The sequence below is a fragment of the Pan troglodytes genome, chromosome 1 (assembly GCF_028858775.2).
Source record: "Pan troglodytes isolate AG18354 chromosome 1, NHGRI_mPanTro3-v2.0_pri, whole genome shotgun sequence".
In the NCBI taxonomy this organism is placed as follows: domain Eukaryota; kingdom Metazoa; phylum Chordata; class Mammalia; order Primates; family Hominidae; genus Pan; species Pan troglodytes.
Window position 1 is genome coordinate 2,251,533 of NC_072398.2, and position 26,834 is coordinate 2,278,366.

Sequence of the window (26,834 nt, forward strand, 5' to 3'; positions counted from 1 at the left end):
GAAAAGGTTAGTTCTGAAAGAATATTTGGTCTCAGGGTTGAAGACCTGAGACCTAATGCAATATTTAACATTTCATTTAGAAAATACCTTAAAAAGATTTCTCTTAGAACCTTTAAACAAAGTCTTGATGATATAGAAGTTTTGCTTTGACTTGGTAGGTAGCTTTTGTTGCACAGTCCTTGCTTTTGAGAAGCATTCATTCATAAATAGGTACCTTAAACATAAATATTAACACAATGCAAAACATTTAACAGTGTTCCTTTGGGATAGCTCAGTATAAAAGTGAGCAAACTGTTTTCCAAGTTTGGATCGAATCCAAGTACAGAATTTAAATGCAAACAAGATAGAGAAAGAAGAGAATCTAGAAGAAAAGAAATGTCTAGCAGCCTGATTGGATATTCTTGGTTTGGTGGAAATCTAAAAGCTGTGTTTGATACAGAGTAACAAGTGGGAAGACATTTAAATATTTCCCCATTATCACCTGTGTTGGTCTACCGCTCAATAGCAAAACTCTCATTTGATAGATAGAATGACAAGGAAGGTACTGCAACTACAAGTTTTTATTTCTGGGCTCCAAAGCATACTCTACTTTTCTGGTTATTCTCAGGTGAGCCACTTTGGCATTTGGGGGAAATAAAAAGGGATTGTTTTTACCACTAGGAAATACAACCATAAGAGAGACTGTTTATTAGGAAATCGAGAAGAGAGTGACCTGTGCAAATGGTCCACCAAAAATTACCACCTGAAAACCCGACTTTTGAGTTTAAATTTATCTGTAAATTAAGCTTTAAAACTTATTTGGATTACACATGCTCAGTACAAGTAATCAGTGGGATCAGTTTTATCATTGGGACTAGGACATTACGGAAAACCTTGTAGTAGAATCTTAAAGTTGTACTTTGTCACCAAACTCATTGACTTGAAAAAATTAACTTTTGGTTGTGGTGGTGGGTGTGGGTTGTCAGTCTAGTCTTTATTGTAATCCGAACCATAAAGGCAAAATGAACCAATATTCATTATATATATTACATGTAGGTGAATGGATATTTTGCATGTTGATGAATTTTAGTAAATGGATTGCCAGGGAAGCCTTGTCCTGTTTTCTTTAGTATTTTAAATCATTGGCAGTTCATCTTCATTTGAAAATAAATGCCAGGCACATAGTAAGAGCTCAGTAAATATAGGTAAAGGGAAAGAGGACGACGCAAAGTCTTTCTGAAAATCAGTTGCTATGTGCAGTTCTCAATTCTGTTTTGCGATGAATAATTTTCTGACTTTCTGAATGCATGGTAGCACTTTGGATTACATTAATATACTTGAGTGTATTTGCATGTGGCTATCATAGTTACCAGTGAATATAGAGGTCTGATTAAATGGGATACTAAATTCTTTTGTTTTTTCAGTATAACTCAATAAATGCGCATTCTGATTACAGACTGCTAGATTTGGTTGTTCAGCCTGTCCCCCGGCCTTCTCAGTGTTCGGAGTTTATTCAGCAAAGCTCCATGAAATCTCCTTTGTACCTAGTATCCGGTTCACTGCCCTCAAGTTCGCAATTAAAAGGATCGCCTCAGGCCATCTCCAGGGCTTCAGAATTACATTTGCTTGAAACTCCTCTTGTAGTTAAGGTTAGTATTTACGCATCTAGCGTTCACAATCAAACTAGATGGCTCTTACTTTTCAAGTAGCAAGGAGAAAAATAAGCAATTTATAACTGATACGCTTGGGGAGTGCTGGGAAATGCTTTAAGCATCCTTTTATGTTTTCACATCTTCTAAAAACCGAGCTAATTAAATTTAGTTAACAATTACATTATTTTCTTAAAGGTAATGTAGGGTTCTGTGTGGTTGTGAATTTGCCTTTGTCCTTTGTAATACTTTCAGGTTCTTGAGTTTGTTTTTATTTCATTTTTATGTGAGCTCCATTTCTGATATCATTATGCTGTTATTTCTTCTATCAAATGCTATTTAGTTCTTTGGTTTATTTGTATTTATTTAAATTCTTTGACAAAACTCTTACTCCTTGCTACTTTGGTTTATCCCTCTTTAAACTGCCTTTTCCCATCTCATAAGTTATTAGCTGAGAAATCACAGCACTCGTGATATCTGCTAGTGGTGGTCTTTTTAAACCTTTCCATTTTTAAAGTTTGTTTTTTTTTTTTAAAAACATACTATCTCCCTAGCCCCTTGACTAATGTTCTGGATTGAAACCCAGAAGCTTTATTTCTCCCTCACCCCTCCCCATTGTCCCTGGGTTCTCTGTTTGGATATCCAGCATTTATAGTGAAGCTAGGGAATCCTTATTTTTCAAGTTGAATAAAAGATACCTCAATAAGTGCTCTTCCTAAAATACTTATTAAAATAAGTTGAAAAGATTAGGTTTCAATAATTTAATATTCAGTGTAGTATTTTTTTCATTTGTCAAAAATAAATCACACTTTGTATTCTCTACAGCTAGGTTCAAATGAAATGAAATTGGAGGAATTTTATACCTGCTGCCAGAATAGTCTAGAAAAAAGAATTGTTATGATCTTGTAACATGTCTAACAGAATTTATTATGATCTAATGGGATTCAGTAATTTGTTTACTAGGCCTTTAGAGGCCAAGTGAAGGAATTATCTCTACTAAATAAATTTACATGCTAATTTCAGATTATTTGTGTTCATTATACGAAATCTTCAGAGGATTCTGATACATAATTTGGTTATTATTGGATTCGTGTGACGAAATTTTTTTTCTGAAACATACTACAGTCAGTCTTACTGTAGTTTTCTGTAATTAGATTTGTATAATTCTATAATTCAAGTAATTTATCTTACTAATTGGCACTTTTTTAGTTGAATTTAAGTTGGAAATAATGCTTTTAGAAAGATGGATGCAGTTTTATGTTTCGTAGACTTACGTATAAAAAGCTCTGGAAGAATTTTGTATTTTCTTTGCAGAAATCTGGAATAAATATTTCTATTGATATGTTTATTGGAGATGAGATGAGAATATAACCACTATTGTGACTCAGTTGACCCCATCTGTTTTTATATAAGCACTTTTTTTTTTTTTTTGAGACGGAGTCTCACTCTGTCGCCCAGGCTGGAGTGCAGTGGCGCAATCTCGGCTCACTGCAAGCTCCACCTCCCGGGTTCATGCCATTCTCCTGCCTCAGCCTCCCAAGTAGCTGGGACTACAGGCGCCCGCCACCCCGCCTGCCTAATTTTTTGTATTTTTAGTAGAGATGGGGTTTCACCGTGTTAGCCAGGATGGTCTCGATCTCCTGACCTGGTGATCCGCCTGCCTCTGCCTCCCAAAGTGCAGGGATTACAGGCATGAGCCACCGCGCCCGGCCTATAAGCGCTTTTAATGGTGTAATTCCATTTGCTCTTTACTATAGAAAGCTAAAAGTTTGGCCATGTCAGTTACTACTTCTGGATTTTCTGAGTTCACTCCTCAGTCCATCCTGAGGTCTACTCTTCGATCAACACCTTTAGCATCTCCCTCTCCATCACCTGGAAGGTCTCCTCAACGACTTAAAGAAACTAGAATTTCATTTGTGGAAGAAGATGTCCACCCAAAATGGATTCCTGGGGTAAGTTTGATAATAATTGGGAGAAAAGACATTTTTAAATAAGAATATATTAGCTCTGACAAGTAAAAAGTTAGATAAATCAAATTTTTAAATACCACTATAGATTTTTGTATATAATCTTGTAGCTAGTAATGAAATAAGAAAAGGTTAGTTCTGAAAGAAACACTAGGGCCATTGGCTAAGCCAAACCCATCATCTTACAGTTAAATAGGACTCGGAAGCACCAAGTAAGTTGGCTGTAGTCAGCTAGATGTATGGTGGTAGAATTGGGAGTAGGATTCAAACCCCCTAATTTTTAGTCCTTCTTTTATGTTTGTTTTTACTTTATATTGTGTTGTTTCTAACTAGTTGTATGTTTTTGAGGGTGTGTCTTGAGGTCCACTGTAGGTTAATAGGAACCTTTCAGTGATGATTATTGGTCATCTGGCCTGTTCTGTGTTGTAGTCTTCTGAAAATACTGGTATATTACCAATTAGGGAAACATTAGCCACCATTAACTTTTACGTACTAGAAGAGAATGGATTTAGAATAAATGAATTTTTATTAAGGAGAGAATTTGGATAAAAACAACAAAGAAAGTATGGGTATGATTGGGATGGGTAGCTTACAACTAGACTTAACTGTGATATTTACTAATTTTTTTCTTTTCAAAATCTTACTTTACAGGCTGCAGATGATAGCAAATTAGAAGTATTTACTACACCTAAAAAATGTGCAGTTCCAGTGGAAACTGAATTGCTGAAGAGCAAAGATAGGACCACATCTTTTTTCCTGAACAGCCCTGAAAAGGAGCATCAAGAAATGGATGTGGGGTCACAAAGTTTAGAGAAACTGGATGTGAGCAAAGGAAACAGCAGTGTTTCAATCACATCCGATGAGACTACCTTAGAGTATCAGGATGCACCGTCACCGGAAGACCTTGAAGAGACTGTTTTCACGGCCTCTAAGCCCAAAAGCTCTTCCACTGCACTAACTGCTAATGTAACTGAACAAACTGAAAAGGATGGAGATAAAGATGTATTTGCATCAGAAGTAACTCCTTCAGACCTACAGAAACAAATGGGTAAGAACTCATTTCTGAATACTCAAAATTGTTATTAATGTCCCTCAATAAAGTTTATAATAGAATTTTTTCCACCATAAGAAAAGCATCATAGCCAGGCACTGTGGCTCATGCTAGTTAATTTCAGCACTTTGGGAGGCTGAGGCTGGAGGATTGCTTGAGCCCAGGAGTTCAAGACCAGCCTGGTCAACATAGCGAGGCCCTGTCTTTACAAAATAGAAATTTAAAAATTAGCCAGGCATGGTGGGAGTGTTCAGAAGTTTGAAACCTCAGTGAGTCATGATTGCACCACTGTACTTTAGCCTGCGTGACAGAGCAAGACCCTATCTCAGAAAGAAAGCATGAGAGTTAAATATTATATGCTCACAGTATACTAGTTCCTAGACATAATGCACAGACCTTACTCCTTCAGCTTAGAAAGTGTGGCTTACATTGTTTCATGAGTAGGTACGAGATTTCAGAGGAGAACTTATGTGTTATATTTTTTATTTGGCCGTGAAATTTAGAAAAGAATAGTAACATTTAAGGAAAGAAATGTAAGATGCCATAGTCTGACTTGAAAGTCCTTCCAGTAGCTATGAGAAATAACTTTACAGAACAAATTATTGCAATTTTTATTTATTTAATTTTTGAGACAGAGTCTCACTCTGTTGCCCAGGCTGGAGTGCAGTGGCGTGATCTCGGCTCACTGCAACCTCCGCCCCCACCACCAGGTTCAAGCAGTTCTTCTGCCTCAGCCTCCAGAGTAGCTGGGACTATAGTCGCCCCCCACCATGACTGGCTAATTTTTGTATTTTTAGTAGAGACGGGGTTTCACCATATTGGCCAGGCTGGTCTCGAACTCCTGACCTCGTGTTCTGCCTGCCTCGGCCTCCCAGAGTGCTGGGATTACAGGCGTGAGCCACCGCGCCCTGCCAAATTATTGCAATTTTTAACTTATCCACCAGTTTTAAGTTTCTATAATTCTCAGAAATTAGGAATTTCATTCTACTCTCTGTCCTCACCTCCAAAATAATCACTGGACAATGAAAATAAATGTTCAGGCTGGGTAAAGTGGCTCACGCCTGTAATACCAGCACTTCAGGAGCCCAGGAGTTCGAGACCAGCCTAGACAACATAGGGAGACCCCATCTCTAAAAAAAATATAAAAAAATTAGCTGGGCATGATAGCATGCACTTGTATTCCTAGCTACTCAGGACACTGAGAGGGGAGGATCGCTTGGACCCAGGAGGTCAAGGTTGGGGATGCAGTGAGCCGTGATTGCGCCATTGAACTCCAGCCCAGGCAAGAGAATGAGACCCTGTCTCAAAAAGAAAAAAAATATTATTTTAGTGATCAAAAAATGTTTTGAGTTCCTAAAGTATGTATTCCTGTTAGCTCCTACTGTGTTTATTCTAGGTGTTGAAGATCAGTGTGAGTCAAGTAGAAATGGCACCTGCTCCCATGTCACACAGAGCATGGTGGACTATACTGACAAACACTTAGAATCCAGTTTGGTTAACAAGAGGGCCAGGGGAACACTACTAAATGGGAGAGACTTCACCTAGAATTGGTGGGTCAGAAAACTGAACCTATTTGTATGTTTCTTACCCTACACACGTTTTTAACAAGGTTATTTAAAGGTAACTCCTAACTCTAAAGCTGTAAAACTACATACTTACATAAAAATCTGCATCTTAAGTAGTTTAAGATGAGAGTCCACTGAAGTTTGGACTATGATATCTTTACTTAGTAAGCACGGGCATTATTAATTACTCTAAGAACTTTAGGACCATGCCCATAAATAGCATATGTCTAGAAATTTACACTGCCTTACTTATTTGAGACAGAGTCTTGCTCTGTCGCCCAGGATGGAGTACAGTGGGGCTATTTCAGCTCCTGCAACCTCTTCTCTTGCCTCAGCCTCCCAAGTAGCTGGATTACAGGCATGCGCCACCGGTCCTGGCCTACATTGCTCTTTTGATGTGCCTTGTTCTACTAACATGTTTAAATGGTAGCTATTAAAAGAATGTTCATAGCATTATCTTCACTGATTATTCTTACAATATTAGGCAGTCTCAAATAGAAATTTGTATTTATTTATTTTTTTTTGAGACAGAGTTTCGCTCTTGTTGCCCAGGCTGGAGTGCAGTGGTGTGATCTCGGCTCACTGCAACCTCTGCCTCCCAGCTTCCAGTGATTCTCCTGCCTCAGCCTCCTGAGTAGCTGGGATTACAGGCACGTGCCACCATGCCCAGCCAATTTTTGTATTATTAGAGGCGGGGTTTCACCATGTTGGCCAGGCTGGTCTCGAACTCCTGACCTCGTGATCTGCCTGCCTCAGCCTCCCAGAGTGCTGGGATTACAGGCATGAGCCTCCGCGCCTGGCCAGAAATCTGTATTGTGTTTGTGGTGGGTGGGGTTTCATACAACACAAACTCTATAGTGAAGCTAGATTTGAATCCTAGCTCAGCTACTTACTGAGTACGCGTCATGAGCTGGGATACGCAGTATAACCTTAGGCTTCAGTTTTCTTATCTACTTTTTTTGAATGTTGAGGATTAAGTAAGTTAATGTCTATAAAACAGTTGCATTAGTGCCTGTTCAGCAAAAAGTGAAAAGCGAGAGGTTAAGGGGGGCTCTTGAGCTAGGTTCAGAGAATTAGAAGAAGAAGGTGTTGGCCGGGTGCAGTGGCTTATGCCTGTAATCCCAGCACTTTGGAAGGCCCAGGTGGGTGGATCACGAGGTCAGGAGATCGAGACCATCCTGGCTAAAACAGTGAAACCCCGTCTCTACTAAAAATACAAAAAATCAGCAGGGCATGGTGGCGGGCATCTGTAGTCCCAGCTACTCGGGGGGCTGAGGCAGGAGAATGGCATGAACCTGGGAGGCAGAGCTTGCAGTGAGCCAAGATAGCGCCACTGCACTCCAGCCTGGGCGACACAGCAAGACTCCGTCTCAAAAAAAAAAAAAAAGAAGAAGAAAGTGTTAGCAGTCTGATAACACAGCAGCAAACCTAAAAGAACAAAAAAGCAGACCCAACAACTTTTTAAAAAGTAATAATGCAAGACTATCAGTAATCACTAAATATTTAGCATAAATAATATTCTTATTTGTATGACTTATAGGCAATTTAGAAGATGCAGAAACAAAGGATCTCTTAGTTGCAGCAGAGGCATTTTCAGAATTGAATCACTTAAGCCCGGTTCAAGGAACTGAAGCTTCTCTTTGTGCACCATCAGTCTATGAAGGGTAAGTTAATGGAGAGAAATTCAAATACTTTTAGAAAGAAGTTTAATGAAATTGTGAACCAGAAGTAAAATATTCTGTGCATGTTAGATTTCACTTAGATCTTTAACATCTCCATTTTGGTAATGTTGGCTGTTTTAAAAGAAGTTTAGTTGTACAGTTATATGTCATTTAGTAGTTACTATAAAGTTTCGGAAATATACAGAGACACGGTAAATTGAGGCAGAACTCTGGTGATTCTGTTTTTGTTGAAGACCAAGATTTCGCTCACAGCTGTGCATACCTCCATGCCCTCTGCTTTCCAGTGGTTTCAGGATGATCAAGCACAAGACTCTCGTAGGTAGACACAGTAGAGCACAGGGGAGATGACAGACAGTTTTATTTCCTTCCATTTGTTCAATACATGACTCTAAGTTTGTGTTTTTTAACGACCATTTGAAACATACTCCCAAATAATTTTCATTGACACTTTACCAGATGACGTATTCAAAGTATGGTCAAGCAGATTGGTGAGAGTGTCAGTTTATGTTCTACCACAAGATAAACAGCCTGCCTTGGAATATAGATAAGTGCACTGCCTCCTTTACGGAAAGTCAGCTGTACTAATCAGTATGATTAGTGAAGCAATTGATTCACCTTCTGGCAAGAGGTCCTTGTCTCATTGCAAGACTGACACAGATTGCATGTCCGCACTTTTGAATAACACCGTTGTAGAGGATACAAAAAAGGGACAGCTTCAGTTATCAAGTAGTAGTAAGGGTGATTCAGTAAAATTAACCGACACAAAATATAACTTACAACATTATAAATGGTTCGTTACTTTATACATAATGAAAGGGACTTACCAGACCACCTATACAATTCAGTATCATGATAGTCACCCCTTGTACCTTGAACTAAATCACATGCTTTACGCCTGAGAAATCTAGATTAGCTGGAATTTTTGCCAGGCCTGCATGGAAAAAGTAGAAGCCAGTATGAAAGGATTATCCAAATTATTTTTTCATTGTAATGTTTTTTGAATTTTAATGAAAACTAATGTTATTTATTGCAATGGCTTTCATGGATAATTGCAAAGCAAAGAGCAGTCGCATGAGAAGGAATCACATGAGAGTTACCAGTGAGAACCCGGGTGCATATTCACTATCTTGGCTAACTAGTTCCTTTTAAAATATAAGCTTATTTGATATTTTGTGGTGATGTATCACTGTTACTTTTATGGTAAAATCTATAAATGTTTCAAATACCTTTTTATTGAATTTACTTTCAAATACTATTTGTTGTAATTTTCAAAATTAGCATGCTTTAATTGGGTTTTGAGAAAGGTCAGATTAGAATATTAAAGGAACACTGTCATCATATTCCAGGATTTATTTTCATGTGGATTAATACAGGTTTCATTGGTCTCTTATTCTGAGCCATTTATCATACTTTTTCTAGGTAGCATTAAAATATTGAACCTTGCCTCTACTGAGTTCATAGAAAATATTCCAGAATACTTGACAGACTTATTTGAAGACTGGCCACAGATTATTAAAAATTGGCTTAAATATAATGTATACTGACAGGCATTTTAAAATCATTTCATTTCTACTTTAAGGCCATGCCATTGTTGCCAAAAGAGTAAAACATTAGAAAATGGGTAAAACAAGTACAGCATTGTTTCTGAATTCACTTTTAAATTTTATGTTATTGTTCAGAATGAGCTTGAGTTGTATTGAATTCTCTGAACCTCAGTTTACATCACCAAAATGACAGGTTAGGTGGTAGGACTAAAGCAGGTTAAAGCAGATGGGATCTTCTTACACACTAAGGTATGTATTTCTTTTTCTAAAGGAAAATCTTCACCCAGAAGTCACCAGTGTTGGACGAAGGATTAACATCTGTTGAAACCTACACCTCTGCAATTAGAGCAAATGACAATAAATGTATGTATAATTTTGACTTCAGGATTATTCCATTTTTGTGTTTTGATTGAAGAGTTTTCTGTTCTTAGAACAAAATAATCTATTGTGTTATTCAGATTTTTCCTCCTCAGTTATTCCTCTCTCTGGTCAGCTTTCCTGGTGTAGAAGTATTCTAAGGAGATACATAAGCTGTCAGACAGTGGGTTGCTTGTAAGGCATTCTGTGGCTCTAATATTCAAAGTCTTAGATTACTAGTCCACAGCCAAATGCATCCCTGCTGTTTGTTTGATCTTCTTGGACTCAGAAGAGTTATTTCGTGTTTGTGATAACTTAAGGCCAAGGTTGACTTTTCATTATTAGAAAATAATCACAAATGACTGAATATTCTCCAGGGAAATTAACAAATATATGGAATTTTTTTTTAATCCAATGAGCATTTTTGTGAAGGCCTATTCTCAGTTAGGCCCTGGCTATACAGAGATGAGGAAGATAGGATTTTCTTAAGGAGCTTACAGTTGGATTCAGGGGAAGCAGACACCTTGAATGTCTATGCCCAGAATTGGTCTGATCATCTTGTGTCTATTAACTCATTTAATCCTCACAGCACTATACTATGACATAGTTGTTATCTGACTCTAGAGCCCATGCTCTCAACTGTTATGCCTTTGTTCCTGGTACATTATGAATGGGGTATAGGGCAAGCTTCAGCAGACTAGTTTTTGTCCCATGATTAAGGTAATACATGATTATGGAGTAATCCAGAGAGAATTGTCTAACATGTAAAGTAAAAAGCCGATCACCCATTTTAGGGGTCCATAATTAACCATTTAAAGTGTCTTTCCCGAATTTTTGTTTTCTGTGCCCATTTCCCCCGATATGTTGGAAGAGGAGACAAGACGGTGCCTGAAGGGTGCAGGGGGCTGAACCCGAATGTGTGGGTTCCTAACCCAGTTCTGCACTTAAGGGCTGTGTCTCTATTTTTTTTGTTGGTAAAATATTAATAGTTTTAAATGGGAATATTAATAAGACCCATTTCCTAGAGTTGTCAGGATTAAGCCCCTTGCATGTAAAGTGTTTTGTGTAGCGCTTGGTACCTGAAGTTTAGTAAATGTTAGCTGTTAGAAATGATCATTATCAAAAAAGCAACTTTCTTTTCTCATGTAATATATTTAAGACATTTTTTCTGTCAGGAATATAGATTAATCCTGTTCTTTTTAACAGCTCTAATAGTGTTTTGTAGTGTAGATGTTACATGCTTAACTAATTGCTTATTGCTGAACATTTGGGCCAATCACCATTTTGGGGTTTGTTTTGCTGTTTCTGCAGTGAATATTCTTGTGCACATTACATTCTATGTCAGTATTTCTTTTGGGTAGATTCCTAACCATGGACTTGTTGGGTCCAGAAGTATGTACAGATTTTTTTTTTTTTTGAAACAGAGTCTCGCTCTGTCACCCAGGCTAGAGTGCAGTGGCGCAATCTCGGCTCACTGCAAGCTCCGCCTCCCAGGTTCACGCTATTCTCCTGCCTCAGTCTCCCGAGTAGCTGGGACTACAGGTGCCCGCCACCACGCCTGGCTAATTTTTTGTATTTTTAGTGGAGACAGGGTTTCACCGTGTTAGCCAGGGTGGTCTCGATCTCCTGACCTCATGATCCACCTGCCTTGGCCTCCCAAAGTGCTAGGATTACAGGTGTGAGCCACTGTGCCCAGCCAGATTTTTAATATTTTATTGTTGTATCCAATAAAGTTTGTATACTACTTTTATGTATTTGATGAGAAGCCTGTAAAGTGTTTTTTCATCGTCCTCTTTTTGCCAAACAGGAAAACATTTTTCATTTTGTTTTATTAGTATCCACATGTTAGGGATAATAGCCCCATTTTCCATTGAAAGTGTAGAAATATTTTTTCCTAGTTCATCTTTTATTTTTGTGCTTTTTTATTGATGTTTTGTTGTTGTTAAACACTAAAGGATTTTAAAGTAGTAGAGTACATTTGTACCTATTTGAATGCTTTCTGCCAAAAGAGATTCATTCTTTATCCTAGTTGTATCAAAGCCCAGATTGCATGTTCCTCATGTAATTCTGTAATTACTCTACAAGGATAGCTGGTTGTCTGGTAGTCACCTGGTGAATACAGTTTCAGATTAATAAGGAACAAGCACCTGAACTTCCTTGAAGCAGTTGGTCGTCATATTAAAAGTTTCCTGATATCGTTGATCAGTTATCATTTTTAAATGTGAAATTTATCTTTTTCTGTTTTATCTCTGTGGAAAGGTGTGTATTGTTTAAGAAGTTGCAGACTTTCTGGCATTGTGATAGTTTATTAATATACTATTCAAGTGCAGTGTAGCCTTTTCCTTTCTGTTTGCTTCCTTGTGTGTGGATTTATTTTTCAGTTTAAATGTAAAAAAATTCACTCATTTTTCTTTCAGCTATGGCTGATGTCCTTGGTGATGGTGGAAACTCCTCGCTCACTATCTCTGAAGGTCCTATTGTCTCTGAGCGCAGGCTTAACCAGGAAGTAGCGCTGAACTTAAAAGAAGATCATGAAGTAGAAGTTGGTGTACTAAAAGAAAGTGTTGACTTACCAGAAGAAAAGCTTCCAATTTCTGACAGCCCTCCTGATACTCAAGAAATTCATGTAAAAAAAATTAATTTTTTACTTCTTTGTCAGTCTTTCAGTTTTGGTTTAGTTGTTTCAAGACACAGTAGTTCAAATCTAACACGTTCATTTATTGGACTGCTATATAAAAACTTACTTATTTATAAAAATATGGGTTCAAAAAATAAGTGTATAAATATTTTGTGGAATATAAAAACACATCCTTTAATAAATCAACCTTGGAGGTGGGTGCTGTGGCAGGTGCCCATAGTCCCAGCTACTTGGGAGTTTGAGGAGGGAGGATCCTTGAGCCCAAGAGTTTGAGACCAGCCTGGGCAACATAACAAAATCCTGTCTCAGGAAAAAATAAATAAATAAATAAACTGGTTTTCATGAAAGCCAAAAGGAAGTGTTAAAGAAGCCATAGTTTTATCAAGTTAATTTTTGCTGATCTGGTTCAAATGAAAGGTTTTTTTAGTCATAAGATCATATATTTGAAAATATATGGATACAGTTAAACAGGATTAGCACCCCCGCCCCATGCATCCTTGTGGGAGAATGATAGTCAACTGGCTGGTGTTGAACATCTGTACACTCTGAAAATAACTTTTTGCTACTTAATAAGACTTACAGTTTTTTTAAAAAAAAAATTCTATTATACCAAATCTTTTATTACCAGCAGGCAACTTTTATGTAATAAATTTTAAGATAAAAAACCAACTCTTCTAATTATTTATAGAAATTTGTTTAGGATTTGGGAAGTTTCTTAACTCATAAAAATGTCATCGTTATCCATACTCATCTTAATGAGTATTCCCACTGCCAAATAGATGAGTAAAGTTCCAGTTCTTTTAGTTGGGAAGCTAATAAGAGTTGTGGGTATGGTGTAAGTGGGAATCCTAATTTCTAGGTTATTTCCAGTCTGTCATCTCACTGAATGTTTGGGGAGTGGGAAAATGTCATTGTCTAGGTGGGTGGTAATGTTCTACCTTCTTGGTCAGGAGATCTCTCTGTTACTTTCTACCTCCTCCTTTTTCTCCCCTTCCCTTACCAAAAGGTAATTGCAAGGACCATTCCTTCTTCCACCAAACCCTTGCAGGAGAGGTACTGAACTTGAAAGCCTTAGGAATTTCATGGTTTATGCAGCCCCAGCAAAGGGAAGAGGATTGAGTCTAGCCCAAGGGAGCTTATGTAGGTGAATTGTTCTTCAACCTTATGGGGATCGTGCTATTTAGAAAAGTGTGGATAGTTAGGTAATTTGGGGAATACCATTAAAACACAGTTTGGGGGTTGTTTCTGTTTTTTCCGGTTAATTTTTTTTCTTGGGTGAGAATAGAATAAGTCCTTAAATGTTTTCAGAACTGTTAGCATCATAATTTTCAAGCTTTTGTTGACTGTCTTTTTAGCTAGGGAAATGTAGAATTTCTAGTTAAATTTCAGTCATAATCTCAAAATGTAGTTATTTTGACTGAATGAGAAAGTCTGATTGCTTAAAGGGATAATTTTGTAAAGTAAACCCATAAGTATATGCCATATTAAATATAATTTATGTTTTAAAAGGCACACAGCCAAGGGTCATCAAAAACCTGTGTGCTTCAAGTTAAAACATGTATTAAAATTCTTTAACCAGTCTCTTATCTTTAATTCATTTAGGTGATTGAACAAGAAAAGCTTGAAGCTCAAGATTCAGGAGAAGAGGCTAGGAATCTTTCATTTAATGAGTTATATCCCTCTGGAACACTTAAGCTTCAGTACAATTTTGATACTATTGACCAACAGTTTTGTGACTTAGCTGATAACAAAGACACTGCTGAATGTGACATTGCTGAAGTAGATGGGGAACTTTTTGTGGCTCAAAGCAACTTTACCTTGATATTGGAAGGTGAAGAAGGAGAAGTTGAGCCAGGTGATTTTGCATCATCTGATGTGTTACCTAAAGCAGCTAACACAGCAACTGAAGAAAAACTTGTATGCAGTGGGGAAAATGATAATCATGGACAAGTTGCAAATTTGCCATCTGCCGTAACTAGTGACCAAAAGTCCCAAAAAGTAGACACTTTACCATATGTGCCTGAACCTATTAAAGTAGCAATTGCAGAAAATTTACTAGATGTAATTAAAGACACAAGAAGTAAAGAAATTACTTCAGATACAATGGAACAGTCCATTCATGAAACAATACCTTTAGTGAGCCAAAACATAATGTGTCCCACTAAATTAGTCAAATCTGCATTTAAGACTGCTCAGGAAACAAGCACAATGACTATGAATGTCAGCCAGGTTGATGACGTGGTTTCCTCCAAAACTCGTACGAGAGGTCAACGTATCCAAAACGTGAATGTCAAATCAGCACAACAGGAAGCATCAGCAGATGTTGCTACTCCTAAGATGCCAGGGCAGTCAGTCAGGAAGAAAACTAGGAAGGCAAAAGAAATTTCTGAAGCTTCTGAAAACATCTATTCTGATGTCAGAGGACTATCTCAGAACCAGCAAATACCTCAAACTTCTGGTACGCCTAGGAGAGGAAGGAGAAAGAGAGAAGTTAATCAGGACGTACTAGAAAACAGCAGTTCTGTGGAACAAGAATTACAGATCACTACAGGTAGGGGATCAAAAAGGTTAAAGTCATCTCAGCTGTTGGAACCAGCAGTTGAAGAAACTACTAAAAAAGAAGTTAAGGTTTCATCTGTTACAAAAAGGACTCCTAGAAGAATTAAAAGAGCTGTAGAAAATCAGGAAAGTGTTGAAATTATAAATGATCTAAAAGTTAGTACGGTCACAAGTCCTAGCAGAACGATCAGAAAATTGAGAAGTACTAATTTAGATGCTTCTGAAAATACAGGAAATAAGCAAGATGATAAATCCAGTGACAAGCAGCTGCCTATTAAACATATTAGAAGGGTCAGAGGGAGAGAAGTTAGTCCATCAGATGTGAGAGAAGACTCCAACCTTGAGTCATCTCAGTTGACTGTTCAAGCAGAATTTGATATGTCTGCCATACCTAGAAAACGTGGTAGACCAAGAAAAATCAATCCATCTGAAGATGTAGGATCTAAGGCTGTTAAGGAAGAGAGTAGCCCCAAGAAGAAAGAAGCTCCCAGCATTAAAAGGAGATCTACAAGAAATACCCCAGCTAAAAGTGAAAATGTTGATGTTGGAAAACCAGCTTTAGGAAAATCCATTTTAGTGCCAAACGAGGAACTTTCGATGGTGATGAGCTCTAAGAAAAAACTTACAAAAAAGACTGAAAGTCAAAGCCAAAAACGTTCATTGCACTCAGTATCAGAAGAACGCACAGATGAAATGACACATAAAGAAACAAATGAGCAGGAAGAAAGATTGCTCGCCACAGCTTCCTTCACTAAATCATCCCGCAGCAGCAGGACTCGGTCTAGCAAGGCCATCTTGTTGCCGGACCTTTCTGAACCGAACAATGAGCCTTTATTTTCTCCAGCATCAGAAGTTCCAAGGAAAGCAAAAGGTACTTTTCTTTCTCTGCAAAACAGTTTTTCATCTCAGTCACTCTTCAACTTAAAATTTGGTTATTTGTCCTAAAAATGGTTTTATAGGGAATTTTTCCCCTTCCCCCCTCAAACCAAAATTGATCTTTTAGTAGTAAAGTTTAAAGATTTCATGTTTCAAAGTTTGAGTTCAGTTATTCAGTATGGTTAACATGACTTAAACCCTGTAACTCACGTAACAGATTTATTTTTTAGAATAGTGTAATTTCTCTTCTGTGAGTTTTATAAATTATAAGTGACTTTTAATTAAGTTTCTTCCAAAATAGAGTCAATATTTTTAATCTCCCATGTACTGCTGCATTTGGCTCACACCCCAGTGATATCCACAACCCGAAATTGTTTTGAAGGGAAACACCAGTAGCTTTTTACTAAGATACAGAAATTATTTCAATTCATATTCACTATTGCCCACAAACTGGCGCATCTACATGCCCTCATCTTCAGTGAGGCCATCCTTCATTGTCACGAGCTAAGGACTGTATTTGGTTGGTGTAGGTCAGAGCTTCTCAACAGGGGTGATCTCTCCCCAAAGGGAGCACATATATGCATTAAGAATACAAACAGATATACAATGTATCTGCAGTAATAAAATTTTAATAAGGGGTGCTTTAAACATGTCTAAAAAGTTAAGACACTGGTGTGGCTGAATAGATCCATCAGAGTAACTCTCTGTAAAAGTGTTAATGGTTAGGTAAACAAAATGTAGGGGTTTTTTTGTGTTTTTTGTTTGTTTGTTTTGAGGTAGAGTCTCACTCTGTCGCCCAGGCTGGAGCACAATGGCATGATCTCGGCTCACTGCAACATGTGCCCCCTGGGTTCAAGCGATTCCCCTACCTCAGCCTCCCTAGTAGCTGGGATTACAGGCCTGGCTAATTTTTTGTATTTGTAGAGACAGCATTTCGCCATGTTGGCCAGGCTGATCTTGAACTCCTGACCTCAAGTGATCCACCCGCCCCAGCCTCCCAAAGTGTTGGGATTACAGGCGTGAGCCACCACACCCAGCCATGTAGTTGACTATTTAAGTTACAGTTTAATATTTGAATTTCAGCAAAGCAGTTCAGGACCTTATAAATAAAGTAGATGACTTGGCCGGGCACGGTGGCTCACGCCTGTAATCCCAGCACTTTGGGGGGCCGAGGCGGGTGGATCACGAGATCAGGAGATCGAGACCATCCTGGCTAACACTACTAAAAAAAAATACAAAGAAATTAGCCGGGCGTGGTGGCGGGCGCCTGTAGTCCCAGCTACTCGGGAGACTGAGGCAGGAGAATGGTGTGAACCTGGGAGGCAGAGCTTGCAGTGATCCAAGATTGTGCCACTGTATTCCAGCCCGGGGGGCCAAATAATTAATAATAATAATAAATAAAGTAGATGACTTGTTGTACTGATACAGTTTGAGCCCAGGAAAATGACTCTCCCCATAACAATTGATCATTTGTCCTAAAAATGATTTGTAGCTATAGGGGATCCTCCTCTCCTCTCGTCACTCAGAAAATTTTTAATTGGATCTTCGATTTTGGTAGTATAACTTAATTTCTTCACAGTGTTAGAAAAGTGTGGTTAGACCTATGTTTTGCATGGAGGAGAATGAAATGACAGAATGTGTGATATTTTAGCCAACTTTTTTTAAGTTCATTTTATTAAGGTTTTATTAAAAAGTTAAAATGAAAAACATTTTATTGGCAGGGAGTGGCAGGAAGTCATTCACATAACTTATACACTCCTCAGGACCTGGAGGAATATAGTAACCACCAAAAGTGAGAGTTATTTTGTTAGAGCTTAGCAAACATCTCAGTAATTCTGATTTTTGTCATCTTTACCTCTCTTTCATTTCTGTACCTACTAATTTTAACTTTTTTCTGTTAAACTAAAAATACCTGCAACAACATGGCCAAAAAAACCCCATCTCTACAAAAAGTACAAAAATTAGCCAGACCTGATGGCATGGGCTTGTGGTCCCAGCTACTTGGGAGGCTGAGGCAGGAGGATCACTTGAGCCTGAGAGTTTGAGGCTGCAGTGAGCCATGATCGTGTGCCCCTGCACTCCAGCCTGGGCAACAGAGCAAGACCACGTCTCAAAACAAAAACAATACATGCCTACTTACTGAAAACTCTAAAATAGAAGTATATAATCCAGCCATCAAAAGAATCACCATTCACATTTTCCTGTATATCGTTCCAGATACATATGTATGGTTGGTTTTTAAAAACCTGCAGTTTATGTACGTGCATATATTCTGCTTTTGTCCCCCTACTTATGTCATGAGCATTTTCAGTTCCTTTTTTTTTTTTTTTTTTTTTTTTGAGATGGAGTTTGGCTGTTGTTACCCTGGCTGGAGTGCAATGGTGCCATCTTGGCTCACTGCAACCTCCGCCTCCTGAGTTCAAACAATTCTCCTGCCTCAGCCTCCCCAGTAGCTGGGATTACAGGTGCCTGCCACCACGCCTGGGTCATTTTTTTGTATTTTTAGTAGAGACAGGGTTTCGCCATGTTGGCCAAGCTAGTCTCAAACTCCTGACCTCAGATAATCCACCCGCCTTGGCCTCCCAAAGTGCTGGGATTATAGGCATGAGCCACTGTGCCCAGCCTTCAGTTAATCTTAAATATTCTTCAAAATCCAACCAGCCTGGGCAACTTAGTGGGACCCCATCTCTACAAAAGAAAAATTTTTAATGATTTGGGCATATGGTGGCTGCACCTGTAGTCCCAGCTACTTGGGAGGCTGAGGTGTGAGGATGGCTTGAGCCCGGGAGGTTGAGGTTGCAGTGAGCCATCACACCACTGTGCTCCAGACCAGGTGACAGATTGAGATCCTGTCACCTCCCCACCCCCATCCCCCCAAAAAATATATATATGTATATGTATATATATTTCAAAATCTTAAACGTAATATTTCTTTTTTTTTCATATTGGCATTTCATCTCACAAATGTGCCACAGATTGTTTAAACCCTCTTCTGTTGGGTATTTGAATTGCTTTCAGATTTTTTAATATTAAAAATAGGCACCTTCTAGAATGAGATGATGGGATTGGAAGGGATAAGAAACTTGGGATTGAGATCTCTCATTTCTGCCACTTACTAGCTGGGCAGAAAATCATTTAACCTTTATGAGCCTTGTTTCCTCCTCCTAGAATGAATGTGGTAGTGCATACCTTACAGGGGTTCCTATGAGTATTCACTCCTTTAACAAAGCAATGACCACTCTAGGACATAGCTTCCTGTCTTCCTCTGCCCTTTATACTGTTACCATACTTTCTGTCCCTTGTGCCTATTTATATTCTAAACTTCGTTTTTACATAGGGATGCAGGTGCCGAGAAGACTGGGTATAGGTATACTATATGATTGGAAGGCTAGAGGTGGTCCTTTATTTTATTGAAACATAGCGAAGAAATTATCTTAGAATTTTGTGTTTTACTAAATGAATATGAAACTTCACATTTCATACAGCAAATATTAAGAAGGGCCTGCTATATACCTAAGGCCATACTAGATACATGACATTCATATATCGTTTGATTCCCACTTCAACCCAGTAAAGTGTAGGTACTTTTACTTCCTTCTATCCTCATTGAGGAAACTGAAGTTCATTGAGACTGTGCACTCACATCACCCAGGGAATAAGATGTGTTGTTCTAGAGCTACTACTGCTACTACTGGCTGGTAAGAGCCAATTGTTAAATATCCAAGAACTTGTAACCCAGCCATGGTTTGCATTGGCCACAGGAGGCACATTTATACCTTAGAAATCAGCAAATGCTGCAAATCAGAGCTGTCTTTGAATTTCCAGAGTCATTTGCTAGGACACAGTTGGGTTTGAACCTAGGTCTTTTGAACTCCTTAATCCTCAAAACAAGAGATGGGTAAAGAATTGACATACACTCAAGAAAGTCTCATCTGTGCTATAATAGAAGCACATGGAAAAAATGGTGGAGGCTATTTTTGCATGTGATAGTATATTTTTGTATTTCCTTATATATTTGAAATGGAGTAGGAAAGCTTAGGTGAAGATTATGAAAAGTGAAATAAATTGTTTTTTCAGGTAGCCTAGAAGAGAGTTATAGAATGTATAATTTTCGTAGAAATATTTTTGTTCATCTGTTTCTTGAAGCCAAGAGAGAGACCACCAGTAGACCTAGCCATTGCCATTTCTGCCATTTACAAGCTGGGAGCAGAGATATATTTCTGATATCTGATATCAACTCTATTTTTCTTTTTTTTAAGAATCATATGCTTATATATACACCTACTGTGTACCCACAAAAACATTTTTATATATACACCTACTGTGTACCCACAGAAAACATTTTTATATGTACACCTACTGTGTACCCACAAAAAACATTTTTTTAAAGAATCATGCTTGAAAAGCAGAATTTGATAGAACTCTTGACTATCCCAGTAGCTGAAATAACATGAACTGTGATTTTATTTCAAGGGTTTGTAAATGATATTCTTGAAATAACAAATGCAAACATCTGTAGAGCACTTACCACCTACCCTGCCACACATTGTTCTGCTTCTTTCATCCTCAGAACAACTTTGAGATAGATGCTATTATTAACCCTATTTTATAGAAACTGATGCACAGACAGCTTTAAGTTACTTGATTCTGGTCTCACAGTAAGTCCAGAAGCTGGGATTTACTCCGGCAGACTGGTTAAACTGAACTGTGCTCGTCTGTAATTATATTGATAATTGCTTTTAATATGGGGGCCCTATAGTTTAAAAAAAAAAGTCTGTGTGGTAAATGCTTTTAATTCCTTATTTTAAACCAATTGTTGTTTAAACCATTTTTATTTTTCTATGGAATATCTTCCTGTTAGCTTTTCACTCTGTTACCCAGGCTGGAGTGCAGTGGCACAATCATGGCTCACTGTAGCCTCAGCTTCCCAGGCTCAGGTGATCCTCCTGCCTCAGCCTCCCACGTAGCTGACACCACAGGCGTGCACCACCACATTGGCTAATCTTTTAAAAATTTTTTGTAGAGACAGGGCTCTCACTTTGTTGATCAGGCTAGTCTTGAACTCCTGGCCTTAAGCCGTCCTCCTACCTCAGCCTCCCAAAGTGCTGGAATTACAATTGTGAGCCACTGCACCTGGCACTTTCTCCTTTTGTGGAGATGAACTTTTCTGTTCCTTTGGCTGGAACAAGTAGTTCAAAATGAGGTGGCTAGAAAGAGTTTCTCTTTTTTGAAAATAAAAAACCTACTTTGTAAATAATGTCTCTGCAATAGCAGTAGTTATGGCACAGACTAGCTCAGGTTACATATAGGATTAATGCTTTCCCTCCCCAGAATGCTTGAGGAGCAGTACGGATTAAAAGAAATAGACTAAACAGTTCTGTACCTGCTTTCATGGCCTGTCTTTATACTGTAGCACTTTTTAGTTTGAAGCATTCAATAGTCCTACACATTTGGCTTACCCAAATGATGCTGGGATTTTTCTGTCGTTTCTCTGCCAACATGGATACTTAGGTTGCAATACTAATGGTTTCCAGGTTTGGGGACGTTTGCATCTTTCTAAAATACATAATTTGTTCCAGGTTTTTTATTGTGTTTATATATATGCACACATATATAAAGATACAGATACAGTTTTTTCAACTTTTTTTAGCTAAAAAAATAGAGGTTCCTGCACAGCTGAAAGAATTAGTTTCGGATTTATCTTCTCAGTTTGTCATCTCACCTCCTGCTTTAAGGAGCAGACAAAAAAACACATCCAATAAGAACAAGCTTGAAGATGAACTGGTAAGAAATGCATGATTTTATTTGTATGTTTGTTAAAACATACTTTTTTTTTAACAAATGTTTTAATAAAATTATTTAAATTTTAATGATTTTAAATTTTGTTTATTATTTAAATAAATGTCTTAAAGATAACAGTCATGCATACCAAAAGCCAAAAATGGTCGTATCCGCCCCTTTGGAGGCCTCCTACCTTTAAGACACATCTGTGCTATGCTACTGATCATATTTTACCAGCAGTTACAGTTTAAATTACCTGTTTTTCTAGTGTCCATCAGAATTACCTGGGTGTTTTTTAAAGAAATAGTTGAGGGATTGAGTGCGAGTCCCTTAAGTTTATAAATGTTAATTCACAAGCATTTATTGAATTATCTGCCATGAGTCTGCTACTCTGCAAGGGCAAATTACACAAGAATAATTCAGGCAAATTCCTTGTCTGTCAGGCACCTACAGTTCAACTGAGATACACAGTTTCATTGAAGAGATGAAAACAATTACTTCAAATACTTTATAGACCGAGGTTAGAGGAGACAGGCATTCCTCCCCACAGAGTAAATGGCAGACGCAAAGGCTCAGAGCATGGCAATGGCAGGCAGATGAGGAGTGTTCATTGTCAATAGCCATGTGTGTATTACAGGTAGTCTCTATGAAAGATGAAATGTGGGTAGGAAACAATAGTCTCTGGTTGTCTACTTCTTAGAAAGTGAGAGCCTGGATATGGACAAAGGGAGTGGGTACAGAAGGGCAGTAGACAGTGGAAACATTCAAAAATAAAACTGATCATAACTTGGAGATTAGTTGAATTGTAGGAATGAGGAATAAAGAACAGGCCTACATAACTAAGGTTTCTACTAAAAGGTATGAGAAAAGGAGTCAATTTTGCATTTGGCGAGTTTGAATTCATCAGCAGTGTTTGGCTATAGTATTCCTTGTCTCAGGATAGAAGTTTTAAAATTGGATTCATGTTTAATACTTAACCTTTTAAAATGTTTAACCCATAGAAAGATGATGCACAATCAGTAGAAACCGTGGGAAAGCCAAAAGCGAAACGAATCAGGACGTCAAAAACAAAACAAGCAAGCAAGTATGACTTTCTGTTCTGTTCTTGATTGATTGATTGATTGAGACAGTCTCGCTCTGTCCCCACCCTACTATCCTCCTTTTATTATTTTATTTTATTTTTATTTATTTTTTTTGAGACAGAGTCTCGGTCTGTCGCCAAGGCTGGAGTGCAGTGGTGTGATTTCGGCTCACTGCAACCTCTGCCTCCCAGGTTCAGGTGATTCTCACGCCTCAGCCTCCCAAGTAGCTGGGACTACAGGTGCCCACCACCACACCTGGCTAATTTTTGTATTTTTAGTAGAGACAGCATTTTATCATGTTGGCCAGGCTGGTCTCAAACTCCTGGTCTCAAGTGATCCGCCTGCCTTGGCCTCCCATAGTGCTTGGATGACAGGTGTGAGCCACTGCGCCCAGCCTTGTTCTGTAATTTTTATCCATTTGTTTCTCAAAATTAGATTTGAGAAGACCCTTAATTTTACGAAAAGGAAATGAAGCTCATCAGAAAAGATTCTTGGGCATTTACAAGCACTGGCTCCCTGGCATTGTTAGATTTCACTGCTGAAGGTGGATTTCTTTATATATTAATAGCATGAAAGCCCAGTCCTTTTAAAAGGAACATGGGAGGTCGGGCGTGGTGGCTCACGCCTGTAATCCCAGCACTTTGGGAGGCCGAGGTGAGTGGATCACGAGTCAGGAGTTCAAGACCAGCCTGGCCAAGATGGTGAAACCCTGTCTCTACTGAAAAAAAAAAAAAAAATTAGCTGGGCGTGGTGGTGGGTGCCTGTAGTCCCAGCTACTCCGGAGGCTGAGGCAGAATCACTTGAACCCAGGAGGCAGAGGTTGCAGTGAGCCAAGATCACGCCACTGCACTCCAGCCTGGGTGACAGACCGAGACTCTGTCTCAAAAAAATAGATAAATAAAAATAAAATAAAATAATAAAAGGAGGATGGTAGGGTGGGGGCAGTTTAGTTCCCAATGGATATTTCTGGTTTTTGCAGAAAAAGTAGGAAAGGGAAGTGGGATGGTTTACCTCTTTGTCAGGAAAGTTAGGTAACTATTAGTAAAAAACAATTATACACTTTAAAATCCTGCAGTTATTTTACAGAAAGCACTAAAACTGCATGCATGGGAAGATCACTCCATTTCAGATGTATTTGTTACACAGTATCTTGTTTATGCTGTGCTTAGTAGGCATGGTTGAATTCAATAAAAGCACACGTCAATGCATTTTATTTAAGACACTATGGCTAATACCACTGTTTACATATAAACTGGCGTATCTATGTGAGAAACTGAAGTTTGTGAAATTCTGTGCATCTTTGCTAATTGCTGTGTTTGATCATTGACATTTCTGACATGCCACATGGGCCTGCGGGGCTGTCATCCCCTGGGCTGACAACTGTTCCCCTTAATGAAACCTGAACTCTGCTTCTGATTAGCTTCACTTCAGTTCTCTTGAAACCATTACATCTTTTATAAAATGAAAGCACTAAGCAGTCCCTAAGGTTTTTCTCAACATGTTGGGAAGCCAGTTTTATTTTATAGCATAATGTGTTTATTCTTACTTGATCACATCTTTTTTTTCAGAAACACAGAAAAAGAAAGTGCTTGGTCACCTCCTCCCATAGAAATTCGGCTGATTTCCCCCTTGGCTAGCCCAGCTGACGGAGTCAAGAGCAAACCAAGAAAAACTACAGAAGTGACAGGAACAGGTCTTGGAAGGAACAGAAAGAAACTGTCTTCCTATCCAAAGCAAATTTTACGCAGAAAAATGCTGTAATTTCTTGGGAAGTTTTTAATGTACACCTATTTGTAAAGTCATCAGAATAGTGTGGATTATTAAATATCTAGTTTGGAAGAAAATAATTTATATAAATTATTGTAAATTTTTATGTAAACAGAAGGTCTTCAATAAGTAAAGTAACTCCATATGGAGTGATTGTTTCAGTCCAGGCAATTTTTCTATTTTATATTAAGACTTCATACATTTATATATGTAAATATGGCTTATTAATGGAATGTCAAATAAAATGTATACTTCACAGTCGTTTGTGTCTTGGATTTTTGAAAGGGAGGGGATATCTGTTTAAATAGTTTTATATGCTCATTGGTCTCATTTTCTCTATAATTAAAATACTAGACCAGTCTTAAAATGGGGATGATTGAAGTATTGATATTTCTTTTTACAGTTACTATTTTATAATTTATGCACTTTGATTCTGTGATTCAGATTTCTAATCATAAAATGTATTTTTTTGTTTTTGGCTGTTACTATGTTAAAATTGAATTATGGGCATGTAATTTTGCCATCTTTGTAGTTTCACAAATTTTGTGTAATCTACCTCAAATGAATAATCCAAGTATTGGTTAACTATAATGTTGGCATCTCTTATTCGGCAAGCTTAAAGGCTCTTTAAAGTCTTAATTCGTCAAAGACTAATCCAGGTTAGATTGACCGGTTCACTGCTCACTTGCAACCTTATCAAAGGGTTTGACAAAGGGAAATGTAAAATAAATCTGTTTATGGCTATTGAGTGCATCTTGTATGTGCCTAATATTGATAGGATGAGATGTCTGAACAAATTTTTATAATATTGCTGTGAAGGAGCTTGCTACTGAACCACAGAAATCCCTTAATATTCAGGTTTTAAAACTGGCAAATTCTCACAGGACCTCAGGCACAGATTATTGAGGTTGGGAGAGAGTGAGTAGATGTAGAAAAGGAGAAAAACAACACACGCCCTGTTCTCTACAGTACAACTGTGTGCAATTAAGCAATGATGGTACTTGATGTAGGCTCTAACACTCATCAATAAATAAGTGTTGTAAAATAATTTATAACAGGTAATCGATAGTGTGTAATGAATGGACTATTAATTGATTATCTAGAAACGAACTGCTTTCGTGGGCTAAGCTTTTAATATTTTAATGTGAAGCATATGCAGTGTGCTTTCTGCATTTATTTTTCTACCAAATAATACAGATAATGAGAAATTGGTGAAAATGCCTACGCCAAGTGTTGACAGTGTGAAAGTAGCAGTGCGAGTGCGGCCTTTTAGTCAGGTTAGTGATGGATGTTACGCTGCCTTGTTGAAAATTTCACTGACTTTGATTTTATTACTTTTTTAATGATAGTTATCAAACTTGTATTTAAGCTGCTTGTCATTTATGGAATATTGAACTTATTTAAATGAACTTGTTAAATGAATAAAGAGCTAAACATAATTCAGTAAACAATTCTATTCCTTTGCACAAGTAGCACTATAAACATGGATGCAACGTATGTCAAGTTAATACTTTTTTAAACCAATGCAATTTGGTGAATATAGATGTGTGGTACCTGTTTTTAATAAATGTACTTTTCCCCCCCTCTGTGAATGTAGATCATAAGCAAACAAATTGCCTGTTCTAAATGAACTTTACATATATTTTAAATGAATGTATGTACTTACGTATAAATGTCTTTATATAGCTTGAATAAAAACACTGCTCATTAAAATGTGTTGCTACAACATTTTAGGATAGCGCATGAATGATATTCTCGGACCTTGTAGCAACCATGTATCCGATGATCAAAGCATTGGTTAAACTAAGGTGCTTAGTATCACAGTAGTAAGGTAAACAATGTACTCAGAGAGATACTTAGTATCATAGTAAGGTAAATGATATACTCAGAAAGATACTTAGTATCATAGTAGTAAGGTAAACAATGTACTCAAAGAGAGATACTTAGTATCATAGTAAGGTAAATGATATACTCAGAAAGATACTTAGTATCATAGTAAGGTAAACAATGTACTCAAAGAGAGATACTTAGTATCATAGTAAGGTAAATGATATACTCAGAAAGATACTTAGTATAGTAGTAAGGTAAACAATGTACTCAGATACTTAGTATCATAGTAAGGTAAATGATACACTCAGAAAGATACTTAGTATCATAGTAGTAAGGTAAACAATGTACTCAGATACTATCATAGTAAGGTAAACAAGATACTCAGATACTTAGTATCATAGTAGTAAGGGAAACAATACTCAGATACTTAGTATCATAGTAGTAAGGGAAACAATATACTCAGATCAAGTATAGTTAATTCTGCCTGGATAGATCTTGAAGGCTTCC

At 37.8% G+C, this 26,834-nt stretch overlaps 1 protein-coding gene across 11 annotated transcripts in view; it reads left to right on the plus strand.

The window, feature by feature from the left end:
* Positions 1-25,936, plus strand: part of AHCTF1 (AT-hook containing transcription factor 1) — a 93,926-nt gene extending 67,990 nt beyond the window's left edge. For 7 of the 11 annotated variants that reach the window (XM_024353009.3, XM_063809324.1, XM_024353008.2 and 4 more), the window contains 10 exons: positions 1,436-1,628; positions 3,386-3,580; positions 4,247-4,643; positions 7,752-7,875; positions 9,709-9,800; positions 12,212-12,420; positions 14,035-15,862; positions 21,518-21,651; positions 22,650-22,732; positions 24,299-25,936. In XM_024353009.3, the coding sequence (XP_024208777.2) occupies positions 1,436-1,628; positions 3,386-3,580; positions 4,247-4,643; positions 7,752-7,875; positions 9,709-9,800; positions 12,212-12,420; positions 14,035-15,862; positions 21,518-21,651; positions 22,650-22,732; positions 24,299-24,491 (3,448 nt within the window). In that variant the 3' untranslated portion in view covers positions 24,492-25,936. Of the gene's footprint in view, positions 1-1,435; positions 1,629-3,385; positions 3,581-4,246; positions 4,644-7,751; positions 7,876-9,708; positions 9,801-12,211; positions 12,421-13,438; positions 13,898-14,034; positions 15,863-21,517; positions 21,652-22,649; positions 22,733-24,298 lie in introns of those variants that run through there. The other 4 variants (XR_010156407.1, XM_024353012.2, XM_024353014.2 and 1 more) reach the window with 4 other exon arrangements.
* The last annotated feature ends 898 nt before the right edge of the window (positions 25,937-26,834 follow it).